General features: G+C 36.6%; 1 protein-coding gene across 2 annotated transcripts in view; it reads right to left on the minus strand.

Annotated features, from left to right (window-relative positions):
• Positions 1–13,625: 13,625 nt before the first annotated feature.
• The window catches only part of RNFT2 (ring finger protein, transmembrane 2), a 926,866-nt gene continuing 923,809 nt past the window's right edge, over positions 13,626–16,682 (minus strand). For both annotated transcript variants that reach the window (XM_044068253.1, XM_044068252.1), the window contains exon 10: positions 13,626–14,986. In XM_044068253.1, the coding sequence (XP_043924188.1) occupies positions 14,852–14,986 (135 nt within the window). In that variant the 3' untranslated portion in view covers positions 13,626–14,851. The remainder of the gene's footprint in view (positions 14,987–16,682) is intronic.

Here is a 16,682-nt window from a genome sequence, read left to right on the forward strand (position 1 = left end):
ATGATCCTTTGTTCCATATGACTTTCTTTTATTGCCCTTTTTTCTATTACCATAATTGTGTTTTCCTTCTAAATGACTATAAACTGTGTCAGCATCAATTCCTGTGTATAGTTTATATGTCGTTGGAAGGCAAGTTATTAGTCTATACTTTTTAGGATAGCTTACAGGTTCACTCTTAAGAAGGATCATTGTTTTTCCTGTTGTTAACCAAATTGGTGTCTGTTCAGGGTGTGCATATAAATAGTTCTTACTCATGGTTAAGTCTTCATACAAAGATGTTAATACTTTCAGCCAAAAATTAGGTACTGCATCTGGGCCAGGGGGTTTCCAATTAGAGGCTTTTCTTAACTTGTTTCAATCTCTCTGGCTTTTACTTCATCCCATTTCATATCATGTACCTTTGAACCTTTTATTCTTTCTTTTACTTCTTCTACCATTTAGCATCTTTGTTATGGTCCACAGGATCTTCATAGATATTTCTCCAAAATGTATCCATTTCTTCTTTTTTTTGGCAGTCTTTCAATTCCTTTTACCTTATTTCCCAATTCTCTATAACACTTTTTGGGATCATCAATAAATTGCTTATTTTGTACTTTTCCTTTATATTTATCTTTGTATCTTCTAAGTCTTTCCACCCGTGCTAAAACGTTTAGTTCGTTATTTGCAATAGTGCATGATAGATCCTGGTCTGTTCTAATATTGCACATTGCTTTATCACATCTATCTTTCTTAGTATTTTTGTTGATCTATTCCCTCTTCTATAGTCTTCTAACAGTGACACTTCTTGTCTTAATTGCTTTACAGTTTTCTCTATTTGATATTTACATGATGGTATTCGATTTCTCCCCTTTCTTTCCCTCACTGCCCTGTGTTCTTGTGGTAGAACTTTATCAGTTATTAATTTAGCTGCACAGTAATATATCCTATTTACTTCTGTTATATCACATGGATCTCTATGAACAGTCCTAATTACTGTGTTCATTTGTTTTATCAGACGTCTGACTTTTTGGGTTTTATTAACCTTCTGCAGTCTTTCTTTCATTGATCTTGATATATCTCTCCATGTCTATTAAATCAAGCAATTCTTCTCTTAGCTCATCTTCTTCCAAACTGAGGACACATCCCTTATTTTCCAATTTCTGTGGGCATTCTATAGAAGGTTCTATATCATCTTCCTGTGACACAGTGTCATCAATTTCATCCTGTGCTGTCCATTGCTCTATCATATGGGAACTCACTGGCCTATCACTCCTCAACATTATTTGCATCAGAGTTTCCACAGTTTCCTGCTCCTTCCCTTGCTGTCTAGTTTCAAGTGAATGTTTATACTGGTTTCCGGTGGAAGGCTCCAAATTATCTTCATATGGGACCTGACCAATTGCTTCCTGTTCTACTGGTTTTCCCTTAATTTGGATATCCATCACTCTATCCTGTTGTGGTACCTTTTGAATTAGATTTTCTACACTAAATCCTTCACTTTGCAGATACTTCATAACCTCAGTTTCTATTTCTTTAACTTCTCCATTACTAGTCTCCTTTTCCTCTTTGTCTTTCTATTTTTGCATTGTAAAGTTTTCCCTATCTGGATTCCTTTGTCTGTATTTCTCTTCAAATATCTTTAGTGATGCTCTTTTTGTATTAGTTAGTTTTGCTTTCTCCTTTGCATAAATATTACACCATATTAAATCTCTTTTTCTTTTCCATGTCCATATTTCTTCTTCAGATGTTTCCTGATCTTCTCCCTGGTTGGATGTAACCTAGACTTTCTACATCAATCCTCCACTTCACAGGCACTCCATAACTTTAACTTCTATTTTTTTAACTTCTGCTTTACTGATCTTTTCTACATTCTATCTTTGTGATATTTTTTTTATTGTGAAATCTTTATATCCGGATGCCTTTGCCTGTATTTCTCTTGAAATATCTTCAGGGCTGCCTTCTTTACATTGATTAATTTGGCTTTCTCCTTTGCATAAATATTGCACCATATCAAATCTTTCTTTCTTTCCCATGTCCATATTTCTTTTTTATACATTTCAAATATCTCTTGGTTTTGTTGTTTCACACTTCCTCAGATGCTTCTTTTCCAAACAGATCAAGGTTTCTTGATCTGTATACTGCTTTTCACAAATCTGTTGTATTAATGAACACAAATTTTAATTTGAAGCTTCTGACAGTTTTTCTTGTGGAAGTATTTTTCTTTCCTTTAATTTCTCTCTTAATCATTTTGTATATCTTGTGTCTGGAAATTCTGGGCTTTTTGCATAATAGTAATAATACATCATTTCCTTCTTATCCGCAATAGTCTGTCATCTTTATGACTCTTCTTTGGCCTATCAGTTTTTGTGATTTTTGCGGACTGCTACTTCCGTCTACAACAGGGGGACCATCCTCCCCCTAGGCCTGGCCCATCCCCATTGTAGGAATGTTTTTGTATTTTGAGGATTCTACACTGTTATCTTTTCCAGTCCTGGCACCAGTGCACCTACCAGGATTGGGCACTTTTTTATCCTGGGTCTTGTACACCCAGCTATCTTTTTTAGTTTTTGACTGACTTCTGTCCATGATATATGCTATATAAATACAGTCTATTTATCAGTGCCGCCTTGGTGAGATTTTGTGAAAACAGGGTCTACTTCATGAAGGTACTCACCAAGACTTGAGGATGAATTCAATTTCAGCAATACTACTCTCCTTTGCTTGCTGAATTTTCATCTCTCCATTCGGACTGTATGGCTGCTGTTATTCTCCTTAAGGACGTGCTTCCAAAATCCCACTCACTCCTTATTTCTTGAATTTCCCATTTCATCATCATCCTGTTCCACTTTGAATTACAGCTTTCTACTTGTGTTATGTATGTAAGCCTTAACTGTGTATCTCTAAAATATCTCTTCAAATCAGGTAATCCTAAACCATCTTGTTTTATTAGAAGGATTATCATATCCCACTTGACCTTTGCCCTTTTCTCCTCTTAAGAAAAAAATCCTTCAACTCATTACTAATTACTGTCCACAACTTCTCCTCTGGTTGATAAACCTCTGCCTGACCTATTTATAAAACTAAAGGGACTAAAAACATTTTCACTGCTTGTATATTACTATCCATATCCAAAAACAAGAGCTTCCAGCTTTTCATTTTTTGTATTATCTTTTGTTTAGTCTCTTCCCACATATTTTTAGCTGCCATAACACCATAACAGAATTGTTTTTAATCCATAGTCCTAAATACTTAATTTTATCATGTCTCCACAAATATTGGCATTGCTGAACCAATTCATGTGTGGGTACATAGTTTACAGCTATAACCTTAGTTTAATCTTCATTAATTTTATATCCAGAAAAGACATGAAACTATTTCAAAATGTTCCACAATAATTATGTGTCCTTTCCTGGTTTTATCGGGTACAAAATAATATAGTTTGCAAATAACTCCAATGTTTCTTGATTACCATACAAATTATATCCTCAAATTTCTGATTCCCTTACCTTCTTTGCCAGTGATTCTAAATATAACACAAATAACAAAGGGGAAAGAAAACACCTCTGCCTGTTCCTCTGTTCAGATGCAACTTATTACAAATAAATCCTCCCACTTTAATTTTTGCCTGCAACCCCACATATACTCCTAATTAACCTTATTATTGTATCAGGGAATGCAAACACTTCCATTGCCCTACTCATGAAATCCCAGATTATACTGTTGGATGCCTTCACTGCATCAAGACCCGCAGCAACAGTGGTATTTTCTTACACTCTGCTCCTTGTGGATCATCATTGTTCTATTAATGTTGTGAAATGTTTGCCTCTCAACAAAACCACATTGATCCATATCTATCAGTTTTGGCAACACCTTTGTCATTCATTTAACTAGCACATACATAAACACGTTATAATCATGTTTAAACTGAAACAGGCCTATATGAAGCTGGATCTGATGGGTCTTTGCTGTCTTTAGGTATTACAGTCACCACAGCTTTTTTGCAGGATTTTGACACTTCCCCTCCGTTTAAAATACTGTTGAACAAAAACTTACAGATTTTTATCCCTTTCTTCCCTCCGAGTTCTCAACTTCCATCAGAATACCATCTATTCCTGGAGAGTTTCTTCATCTCCTCCTATTTTAACTGTTAATTGTTGAGCCTCATCTACATCTAACCTTGGCATACTTAAGTCTTCCATAAATATTTCAATTTATGCTCTTTCTTGGTTTCCACATTTCATTGCATCATACAACTTTTCATAATATTTCCACTACATCTTTAATACCTCTACATGATCTCTGGTTATTTTTCGTGTTATAAGCTCTTTACGTTTGGCAAAAACCCTTTATACTTTCTGTTGCCTAAGTCATTGTGCTAAAGTTTTTTTTGTGCTCTGGAGTTATTATAAAAAAACAGTTGCTTACCAGCAATCTTTCTAAACTCATGCATATTATCCAGCTACTCCCTTATTTACTCTTTAGCACTGTGCAGTTGCACCTCTTCTTGTTCTGTGAGATTCCCCTTATTCTGCAATAATACAACCATTATCAGCCCCGGGTCTATATCATATGAGCGAATTGTACAAATTGCGAACGCTCATAATATCGAACGTACTGGACCTCGAAGTGCTTTTTCTGAGATTGCAGTACAGTGAAGAATGGGATATTTGCCCTTTCCTCACTGTAGTGCAATCTCAGAGTTGTAATATATATTTAGCTGGGGGGGGGCTGTGTGCAGCCCCCCACAATAGGAAGTTCGAGGTCCAGTACATTCGATATTATGAGCATTCGCAATTTGTGTGATTCGCTCATATGATATAAACCCATCAGCCCCTCTAAATCATTCTTGTTACTTCTTAACCATATCTCTTTTTCTTTTGTTTCTACCCTGTTTTTAAACTCCACTTTCATTTTATTCTACTTACTAGCTGTAACTTCTGAAGATACTTTTATATTCTCTAATAACTCTTAAATATTTTCCACACTACCCATTCCTAAAATTCCTCTCTTTTTAAAAGATAGGTCAGAAAGTGCCAGTGTCTTATTTTCACTTTATTACTCTGCAGTTTTATTTTAATTTTATTGGATGTGATCTGAAACAGTTATTTGGATGTATATCAAAACTTTCAATTAAATGCATATGTTCCTGTGAAATACAATTTCTTCCAAGCCTAGCCCAGTTTTCTTACCTTGAGGAACAAAATGTAAATTCTCACTAAGCTCCTACTATTGAATTCACATCTTCTATACTAAATATTTTCATAAATGTCTTCTAACATCTACCCTCTTTTGTTATATTTTCCCTTCTAGGCCCCATGATACTTTCTCACTGTTGCAAATCAAATTACATTCCCCACCCATAAGTAATAGTCTCTGCTGAAACTGATTATTTCTCCAAGAATTTTCAAAAACCCCATTACAGCAGTTTTAGTGGAATATAAATACATGCCAGTGTAATCCTCCTTCCTTGCCAGTAGCCCTTTACTACTACAAAAATACCATTATTGTCTTTTTTTTTCTTTCTTATATCACTGTAAGTACTTCCATTTCCCTTTGCCCCAGATATTCTGCTGAATAACCATCCTAAAATTCTTTCTTTATCAGATTCACATGCTCAGTTCTTTCTAAACGTGTCTCCTGTAGCATAGCTATTTGCACTCTGCATTTCTTAATATGGTTCAGTTCTCTTTTGTTTTTGTATATACCTGTGAGATCATTCATGTTCAAATATAATATAGAAAGTGTCACCATTATGATAAGCTTATTTCTACTTGTTATGTATAATATTTAAAAAAAAAATGTCTAGCTTCAGGTTTTGTGTTATATGCATAGACTGGTAGGTTGATCTTTTATACAGTTGTTTCTTGTCATATCCATTTGAACACCTACGTCACATTTTACAATAGTTTTTTCTTAATGAAAACACTCAAGCAAAAAAAAAAAAAAAAAACTTCCAGAACACCTCATAATCTATTAACTTAATAGTAACACACAAAACTATATACATCTTCAAGTAATGAAGTTTAACCCTCCTAATAGGAACAATTGTCCCAGATTGTATTTCCTGTTTAGCATGTTTTGCATCAAAAATGACTTGTATACTTCAGGAAAAATATTCCAAGGATAGCAGAATACAGCAGCTTGAACCTCACACCTTCCAATCAACATTCCCTGATTGATGGAATAAATTTACTCTTCTCCCTGGTGATCAGTGAGTAATTATTTTTCACAAACACTCTATTATCTATTTAAAGCTTCTTCCATTTTTTCCAGCCCTTTATTTGAGTTGATATACTCCTTCAATGTTTCATTTATTTTATGCAGCTCTGAGCAAATGTGACTTATTTTTCCTCTAAATCACTGGAAATCATGTCTTGCACCAAAGCTGGAGTTTGAACTGCCTTTTTTCCCCCTAAACAGCTGCAGGATTCCTCCCAGTCAGTGTTTTATTGTTACTTTTTGTAGTTGATTTTCTTTCAGGTTCTCTAAATTTCTTCTTTGCTGGCATCCAGGCAATGCACTTACAAGTCAGTAACTGAAATTTACCCAAAATGGCAAATTCACTGGCTCTCTTTTTTGTGCTTCTGTTTTTACACTGGGAGAGTTGAAATTAAGCTGTTACTCAGTATGCAGCTACCTTGGAAGTCTACACGCTGCATTTTTTAATATAATTCAGTACTTTTACTTTATTGTCTATTTCTGTGAGCCCACTGACATTATAAAATTATATCAATAGTGTAGTTTTTATGATGAGAAATTATTATACCCACCTGTTATATATGTCTGCTTTTTTTAAATGTCTATTTCCAGTTTTTATGTCATATGCACACATTAATGTCTGACAAACTGATCCATTATGCAGTTGTTTCTTATCATCTCTATTTGAACATATGTCACATTTTACTGGACTTTTCATTTTAATGAAAACCCTTAAAAAACACATCCTGGAACACACACATAGCTTAGTAACTTAAAAGAAACAAACAGAACTATGTATATCTTCAAATAATGAAGTTTAACCCTCCTGATAAGAACAATTGTCTCAAACTGACAGCTGCACCCACAGACATTATCTGACCTAAAATTAAAGTTATCTATGCTAAAGCGCATGATACAGCCTGTCCTCCTACTCAAACTAATTGCTGTCTTTTCATGTTTTATCTTTATTCCCCTCCAAAATGTGAAAAAGAGGTTATATGCTATCAGAAACATTAACTTTTAGCCTTAAGGCTATCTTTAAAGAAAACTCAATTAGACGCTGTTCTAGAAAATACAATTAGGTGTTTCAGTACCAGGAAAACTTATATCTCTTATTCACTTTATTTTTTTAGTAAGCTGCCTGCCCTTGTGTATTTTAATTTTATGTTTTTCTTAGCAAACCATGTCCAGAGCTCTCAAGATTTATTGCCTGGACTTGTACTCAGATTGTCCCCATGAAAACATAAGAACAAAATGAAAAACTGCTCCCAGCTGCAGACATCTGAAATCACACTGAAACTGTATTTGCTAAAGGAAAACTTTGCTTTACATTCACAGTGCTCTCTTATTTTTACAGCACATGTGCTTATACAAGAACCCCTGCTTTACATTCACAGTGCTCTTTTATTTTTATAGCACATGTGCTTATACAAGAAACTTGTTATCAGATTATGTCAAGTACATTAATCCATTCACTATGCAGTAGTAAGGAAAACATCTCCACTCGACATATATTATAATCAGTGCACTTTGACAACCTATTTCCTATCATAACAACCCAGGATTACAGCATATGAATGTAAGCATGCTTTTGTCCAACATTTTTTTCTTTTTACATTGTAATGCTGACATTTCTTAAAACTAAAAAAGAAAAAGTACTTGTTTACTTTAGTATCATCATCATATATAACAATCACTGAAAATCCTTTACTATATAACATGCAATTTATATCATGAAATATTTTATACAAATACCGATAAGAACAAAAATGTTTTTACTTGGTTACTCTTTTTTTCTTTCTTCCTTCCCCTTTAAGTGTCATTCTAAACATTAATGGCATGAAGTGGGGTAAATGCCTTTCAGTCCCCCAAGAAGTTTAACAGTCAACAAAATTCCAGACTTTCTCAGCCTTTTTTGTGTCATGCCAACTTCATAATTGTGATTGATGCTTTATAGTGTTGCATTTATTCACTAATTTCAGTAGTGTTGCTTTTCTACTTGTTCATTTCCATCTCCCAAACCCAGACTCTGGTTCAACAAGGTATTCCAGATTCTTCTAGTCAACGTTTGTGATTTTTCCCTGTCTGTCAAGCATCTTCCTTTGGAACATTGGAAAAGGTTTTACTGGCAAAGGATCTCGATGGACTTTATTTTCAGAAGAATGAGTAGCAGAGTTCCCCTCTGACAGCTCAGTTGTTGTTGGACAGAATTTTATTTCCTCCTTAGCCTCTTTTGTATCAAAAAATTATGTTGATCATTCAGGAAAAATAATCTGAAGACAGCTGAATATAGCAGCTTCAATCTCACACCTGCCTTTTGATAGTTACTGATTTCAGGGATAACTTTGCTTCTTTTCTGCCTGGTGTACAGTGAATAATCATTTTCCACAATCACTCCTACTTTCTCAGTTTTTAAGACTTAACCCTTCTACCACAATTTTGTCAAGATCAACTCTTTCTGCTGGTATGACTTAACCTTCATTACTACAGGTCATGGCTGCTTTCTCGTGGTGAAGTTTGGAGCATGCACACAATATGCCCTTTCAACTAACAAATCTTGCTGTGGAATACCAGTCCAGTTGGCTATTTGTGCTTTCATAAAATTAATACAGTCTGCTCCTTCCAGTTTCTCTGATACAGCAGAAAATCTCAGGTTTTCTCTGTGTGCTCTGTCCTCTAAATCTAAACAGCTCTGAGCACATTTGATTTATTTTTTCCTCTCAATTACCAGAAGCTATCTTTTGTATCAAAACAGGAGCTTGAATTGCTTTTTGCTGAACAGCTGCAAGATTCCTCATAGTCAGTGTTTTCATTGAACTATTCTAATTTATTTTCTTTCAGGCTCTCTAAGTTTCTTCTTTGCTTGTATCCAAGCAGTGTACTTACTAGCCAGTAACTGAATCTTAATACAACTGTCAGAATTAAAAGCTCTTATCTTTTAGTTTCTTTTTTCATGCTGGGAGAGGTGAAGTTAAGCTACTGATCAGTGTGAAGCCATCTTGGAAGCCCAAGATCTGGAGTGTTAAGATTTTGTGGTTTCCTTCAGTCTTGACTATCAAACCTGCTGGGTCTAAGGCAAACCTTATGGAGTCCTTAGTCTTGAGCACCTGTGAGCCATGGCCGGGTGACTTAAATTAGCCTGGTTGGCAGCAAGTTCCTGTAATTTAACCAGCAGATATTACAACAATATCCCAGAATATACACCGATGGTGGGAGTCAGGGATGAATCCCTAATGGGCTCTCACTGTCTGCCAGTGAGGAGGACTGGTGTGACTTAAGGCCATCAGTAATATCTTCAGATTGTCATCCCCTGTAATGGTGCTCTAATTAAGACCTGAGGTTGCTTGTGGAACCCTCCCACTTATCACTACAAGAATCAACTACAGCTAACCTCCTAGCAGTGATGCGGGCTGGGAGTTTCTCCTCATATGTCTACAGTTAGTTGGGTTGATCTGTTGACACTTATACCAGTGCTTTACATGGTTCACTTTCCCCAAACAATAATGACAATAGCCCACTATGTCTTAGCTCATTATTTAGTGGCCACATGGAAACTCAAGATTAGATTACTTTCTATTAGGCACATTAAAGGTTCATAGGTATGTACTAGGCTACCTGCCCTTGTGGGCCATTTTAACCCTAGCCAATTTTCCTTTTTGTGCTTGAATTATCATATCCCATTTGGGTTACATATTGGCCTTAACCATCCCATGGTCAATAATTATACATTACCCAAATGAGACTAACTGGGATAATACCATAGATAATTTTAGGGGACCCATGCATGGGATAAAGCATGTAGGAGCTGTATCTATATGTGAAAACTTTCTGTTAATGTACAAAGGCTGATATTTGAACTCTGCAAACAGAAGAAAAGAACTAACAGACCCAGAAGCCAGTTTGCTATTTTATAATAGGTATGCTACATCATGGCTTTAGCTGTCATCCTGCGCATGTAACCCATTGCCCAGGAGATTCTGACAAACAAATATCACTAGTGAAGAGGATGTATTCAGTCACTGATCCACTAAGGAATTTTCTGTTGTTTGACCTTCATCTTACTTTCTTACTTTGGGGATAGAATCCCTGCTAAACAATGAACTAAAATAATCAAAGGAAAAATGTTTCTTGGACTACTGAATTGGCTAGTATTACAGTCAAATCGTCAGATGTAAAACAAGTGGTTACATTCCAGATGGGGAAATAAGACAGACACTCAACAAAGCACTCTGAAACAGATTTGGACAGCAGAATAAGATCTTCCATTTTGCCCACAAGGCAAGTTGCCAATCATAGTTAACAGACAGCTTGCATTGTCTTATCATACCCCAGATCGTACATCAGCACTTTGCATTCTTGAGTTTCTCCACTGCTTGTGGAATATTAGAAATTCTGTTTGGTTGTTCTTGGATTCCTCAGGCCAAGAGACACACTTGTTTGTTTGTGTCTTTCGGCTTTTCCCGGTTAGGGGTTGCCACAGCGGAATTCCGCTCCGCTAATGATTGGCAGTTGATTTTTACGTACCGGCTTGCCAGGCCTGACGCACAACCTTCAATGAAGGTATGCCCATTCACGCATGTCTCCACGCAGAAGACGCTCTAGCTGAGAATCGAACCAGACAGCGTCTTACTGTGAGGCGACAACACTACAGCAGCACCACCACCGCGGGTAGGCCAAGAGGCACACTGCACTATAAAAATATGCAAAAGCTATGAGAAACAGGCAAAAGCATGAAATGAATTACTCTTTTATTACAAAGAAATTAATAACAGACTTATTACAAGGACAAGGACATAATTGCAGTTTATAAACTTCTATCATGCCCCAGATTGTATATCAGCACTATGCATTCTTGAGTTTCTCCACTGCTTGTGGCATATTAGAATTTCTGTTTGGTTGTACTTGGATTCCTCAGGCCAAGAGACACACTGCACTATAAAAATATGCAAAAGCTATGAGAAACAGGCAACAGCATGAAATGAATTACTCTTTTATTACAAAGAAATTAACAACAAACTTATTACAAACAAATTAACACTGACATAATTGCAATTTATAAACTTCTATCAAAGAAAATATAATATACAAACAGTAAATGAAACCAGAAAAAAAGGGGACACACAGTAAAGAAAATGCATTTGGCAAAGCCAAATGTAGATCTGCACAGATAATCAACTCCACCAATATGAGGAGAGGAATGTGATAACACAGACAGCGCATAGTAGCGGTATGCAGTAGATAGTACAGTCTGTAAGAATTAATTATTTGTGCATGTGTCATGTAACTCTCGCTCATTAATGATCAAATTTGGTGCTATACTTTTGTTCCATGTCTTCGTTCATTTTATTTGCAACAAATGATGGGATAACTTTATGAATCCACTTCACTGTCAAAAAAGATATAAAAAACAAAATAAGAAACATAACTTTTAATTCAAAAGGAGCAGCATTAACTATTTCATTTAAACTGTAGAGAAATGTAATATACACCAAAACAACGGCATGACCAAGTGAAGTACTGCACCTGTGTTATAAACACAAAGAAATATCAAAGCACATAATCAGCGTACATCTAAGTACAATGTAATAACATAACTAGCAGTGCCTGACATAGAAGGCAAACAGTGCCATGATGAATCAATGTGACATTCAAGTAACTTATTAGAAAACTGCTTCTTATAACATCACTACAGTGTATGGTCTTTTTTCCACAAATTCAAAAACTGCAATTATTTAAAAAAGAAGTACTTAACAAATGAAGAAATAGTGTACTGTTCACAGTAACCCTGCCATAACAGCATACACATATTTTCATGGTTCATTTTTTTATCTCTATAACACTGAAAACAAAAGTAGTCACTGTAGATTCCTGCTGCAATGCAAATTAAATAAAAAGTCTGGGAAAAGCCATGTAATCAAGAATTCTGTAACACGCACCAACGTCTCATGTAATCAGGGCAGATGAGTGAAAACTCTTTTACTGAAATTCATATCAATCAGAAAAAGCTGACAGATGTAGTTTTCAGAAATAATTTTTACCATGAGTGAGCAGTCTCTCAAACTCTTCATGCAAAGGTTTTGATTGGTATACATATAAACAATATAACATTAACTTTGTGGTTACTACTTCTTGGGGTAAAGGCAGCTCCAACTGTAGTGACCTCATTTAAAGAAAGTACATTTGGGTTAGGTGCATCCATTCAAGGACTTGTTAGCCATGCTACTGAAGGGATACCACTAATCATTCTGTACCACAGAAAGTCCACCAGAATATTCCCTTCACCAAAATATAAACAGAAGAAATGTGTAAGAAGACGACTTGCCTATTCCAATTTAAAGGGTTTCTTCTATTCTTACTGAAGAAGGTCAGCTAGGAAAAATTACTAAGATACATAGTTGGAATGTTTGCCTTCAGCTTACAACTACAAAACTAACTATTGTCACTAATATTACTATGAATACTGCGGTTACTGATTTACCGTGTACTCCTTTTGGTCTGCTACTGGACTTGGGTTTGTTCACCGATACTGACATTTTAATATAAGCGTTGCAGTAGTAATGTAAATGGACAATGTGTACCTATGCTGAATGCAATTCAGCTGCTGTGAAAGATAACTTTTTAAAAACTACACACTTTTATGTGACACTAAACAATCTACTCAAATGCTTAAAAAGCAAGCCCACAAATTCTTCAGAAACAGGCAAGAGGAGTAATAGAAGAAATGCAGCAACACTTCTGACCAAACTCATGTCATAGGAACGTGTCTGTACATTCAGCCATGTAGTAGTCTGTCATAATTCAAAATAAGGGCATCCTGAATCATCACACCTCCTTGCTACCTGCCTACTGCCACATCAGCCTAAGTGAAAACAGAGTATCAACCCCCACTGCAAAACCCCCAACACATGCACCCATCAAAAAACACAAAGTGGCATGTGGGATGTGTGCTTCAGGTCTATATTATGAAATCGAAATGGCAAAACATCGACAGCCGTTTCATCGACCCCAAAATACCAAACTACAGTTTCATATTACGTTATTGAAAGATAACTTAATCGAACGCTCAAAACATCGAAACGGCCTTGAAGCTTTTATTGTGGGGGGTTGTGCCCCCCCCCCACTAAATATATATTCCAAATTCAAGATCGCACTACAGTGAGGAAAGGGCAAATATCCCAATCTTCACTGTACTGTGATCCCACAATGCAATCTTCGAAATGCGGCCGTTTCTAAGTGCTGAGCATTCAATTACGTTATCTTTCGATAACATAATAGGAACCCCCAAACTACAAGTTACGTGAATGGTCAGATCACGGAGTTTTTTCCTAGGCAAAAAGTCGGTAGGCCAACTAAACACAACACACCCACTTGAAACAGTGCAAAGTGGGGGGCTTCACTCCCCACACCCCCTAATGTGGGGGCCACCCACCCTAACTAAATATATCAACTTTGAGATTGCACTACAGTGGGGAAAAGGGCAAATTCATGGCAACAGCCAATTGTTTTTTTTTTCCCTAGGAAAAAACTCTCATCTGGCTGTTAGCGTAACTTGTAGTTTGGTATTTTGGGGTCGATGAAACGGCTGTCAATGTTTTGCCGTTTCAGTTCTGTAATATAGAGCCATGTGCTTGACCATGAGTGTATAAAACTCTGTAACAAATGTTACACTTCAAATTGCTGTGGCCTCGTTGATGTCCTGGCGCCATTTACAATTAATTATTATAGTGCAAAAGCATGTAGTGAGACTGACTATGGCTAACAGCATAGTCACACCTCATAATATCCCAAAAGACCTCTGTAGATAGGTAAAGGGCTATGGCTAACAGCACAGCCACACCTGTAAAATCCCAAAAGGCCTCTTTAACCAAGTAAAGGTCTATGGACATCATAGGTAAAGGGCTATGGCTAACAGAGTATGGCTAACAGCACAGCCACAACTGTAATATCCCTAAAGGCCTCTATAACCAGCTAAAGGTCTATGGACATCATTCTGTGGCCACAACCACCAGGGGTCAATGCCAGACTGTTTACCAGAAAGAGATGTTTCCTTTAATGATGTTACTCAGCATTTCTACACCACAAAAAGTGTGGTTCATTTTAACTTACTCTAAAATGAATTAATCAAAGCCATGTTCTAACCTTTGCTGTTATGCATAAGCTTGGGACATGCACAGAATGAGATTTTTTTTTCCACACCTTACATTCTTTTACTGAATGAGCCTAAATAATCCAATAAAAATCTCCACTGTTCACAAACCATCTTAGAAAACTAGCCTTGAATAAAATTGTTCTTATCAGAGAATGAAACATAAGGAAAATCTACATTATTTAATACAGGCTTAATTTCATGTTGCAGTGGGCTTCTTCATATAGCAGTGTTAAGATTGCAATACTCTCAGTACATACTGCATATTTTCTTGCATTAATGGTCACAAGCCTGTGTAATGAATAAAAACTGTATGGACATTAACAAGGCTTAATCCTGCTGCCCACAGGGTCACACTTAAAAATTCAGCACGTGTTTTATAATGATCTAGGTTTTTAAAAGGTTGCACTTTCTAAAAGGCCAGTCTCAGATGTCTCTCTGCTTAAAGCAGACCTTGCTGTCTGCCTTTGTACTGAAGTACCAAAGATGATAAACTGCATATAGCTAGCATTCCACACCAGTTCTTCACTAATACACCTGGAAATGGGCAGATGTGGTACCATCCTTCCAGCAACGCAGTGTCTCTACGACCACACAGCGACAAAGTGGGCAGTTCCTTTCCTTGTCGAACCAAAGGCAAATGCATTCCTCACAAAATACATGCTGTTGGGAGAAGAAAGAAAGAAAAGGATTCAGACCTAAAGAAAGCAGAACTGTGTCTGAAACTGAAGTTACAGTGCTCCTGATATTATTTATCTGTATTACAAAAGGCTTAACATTTGACAAAAACAGATCACTAATGCTTCATGGATTAACAGTGAACGTAAAACTGTTTCAATCTGAAGTATAAAACTGTGGTCCTAGTTTTCAAAAACATCAGTTCTGTTGAAAACCTGTGATAGCTGAAATGGTAGATAGTTATTAAAAATTACATTCAGGCATAACATATGGTACTATTTAACTTTTCGGAACAATTCAGGATGGAAATATTTAATAAATCTGGGGAAATGAGATTTCCTTTCTCAAGGTACAGTAAAGTAGAGAAATACACCTATTATCTTATTCACTTGACTTTAGACATACAGCAAGGTTGATTGACACCCTAGGCAATGCCCTGCTTTGGCATTTTACCTCTCAACCTGCAATCAAAAATGTGGACAAAGGCTCCTGAAAAGTAGGTACACGTGGCCAAAAAATATGGAGAGCTAATTTGGATGAAATGTATATACCTAAAGCATATGGGATACCAACAAGTAAAAACACAAAATTAAAAAAGTGACACAATGATGCAAAGCATACGCAGAATAACTGTGTTTTATTATTCTTTCCAGTTGTTGCAGATATCTTGAGAGGTACATACCAAATGGGGCATTGTATTCTATAATGGGTCTAATGAGGGATGAGTACAGTGGGACAATGACCTCCTTTTTTCTGGATGAAAAGCCCTTAGTGATGAGGTGTGCCACATAGAAGGATTTCCTGACTGTTGTGGTTGTGTGGTTATCAAAGGTGAGACCATTGTCCACCTGTGTCCCCAAGTCTCTTATACTTTCGGTGTTTAGTGTACTGCCACCTATGTGGTAATTCATGGGTACATTTTTTTTCCCAAAGGGGATAACTATACATTTCTTGGCATTGAGCTTGAGCCCATAGCTCTGGCACCAAGCATCTGTTTCTGTAAGGCCCTTTTGTAGAATATCCACATCATTTGGGGATTCAATAATGGCTCCCAGTTTGCAGTCATCTGCGAACTTTGTTAGCCAGAGTGCCTTAGTGTTGGCCTGTACTTCAGAGAAGCGGATGTCAAACAAGAGCGGTCCCAGGACTGAACCCTGAGATACTCCACTTGTCACTTGTCTGGAGCTGGATTTGGTGTCGGCTACTTTTACATTGTGGGTTCTGTCAGTAAGCCAGTTGGCAACCCATTGAGTGGCGTAGGAATTAATGCCCAGCTTTGCAAGTTTATCTATGATTCCAGAGTGGGGGATGGTGTTGAAGGCCTAATTCTTTGTATTGGATGAAGCTTTATTTACTCCAAGTACCACCAGTTACAGTAGAAAAAACTGTAGTAGTACAAAATGTAGTATAACTCTGATAGATGTAAACAAGTAGTGCAGTCAGACAGACAGCAGGCTGAAGCAAAATGTCCATCTGATGAACACATGGCTTTAAAATCCGTTAGACAGTCACTCTGCCATTCTTTTGCTATTTGTGGGATGTGAAGTTACTTTGTATGCTTTTATGTGGTGGATGCGATTATGCTGTACCCTGAGGTTACAGTTTAAAATGGTGGAAAATTTGCATCACTGTTAAGGAATACTACTTAAAAATTAAAAAAAAAAATTTAGCCCTTCATTGA

Source organism: Protopterus annectens, chromosome 4.part0 (assembly GCF_019279795.1).
Source record: "Protopterus annectens isolate FY-2018-M chromosome 4.part0, PAN1.0, whole genome shotgun sequence".
In the NCBI taxonomy this organism is placed as follows: Eukaryota; Metazoa; Chordata; order Ceratodontiformes; family Protopteridae; genus Protopterus; species Protopterus annectens.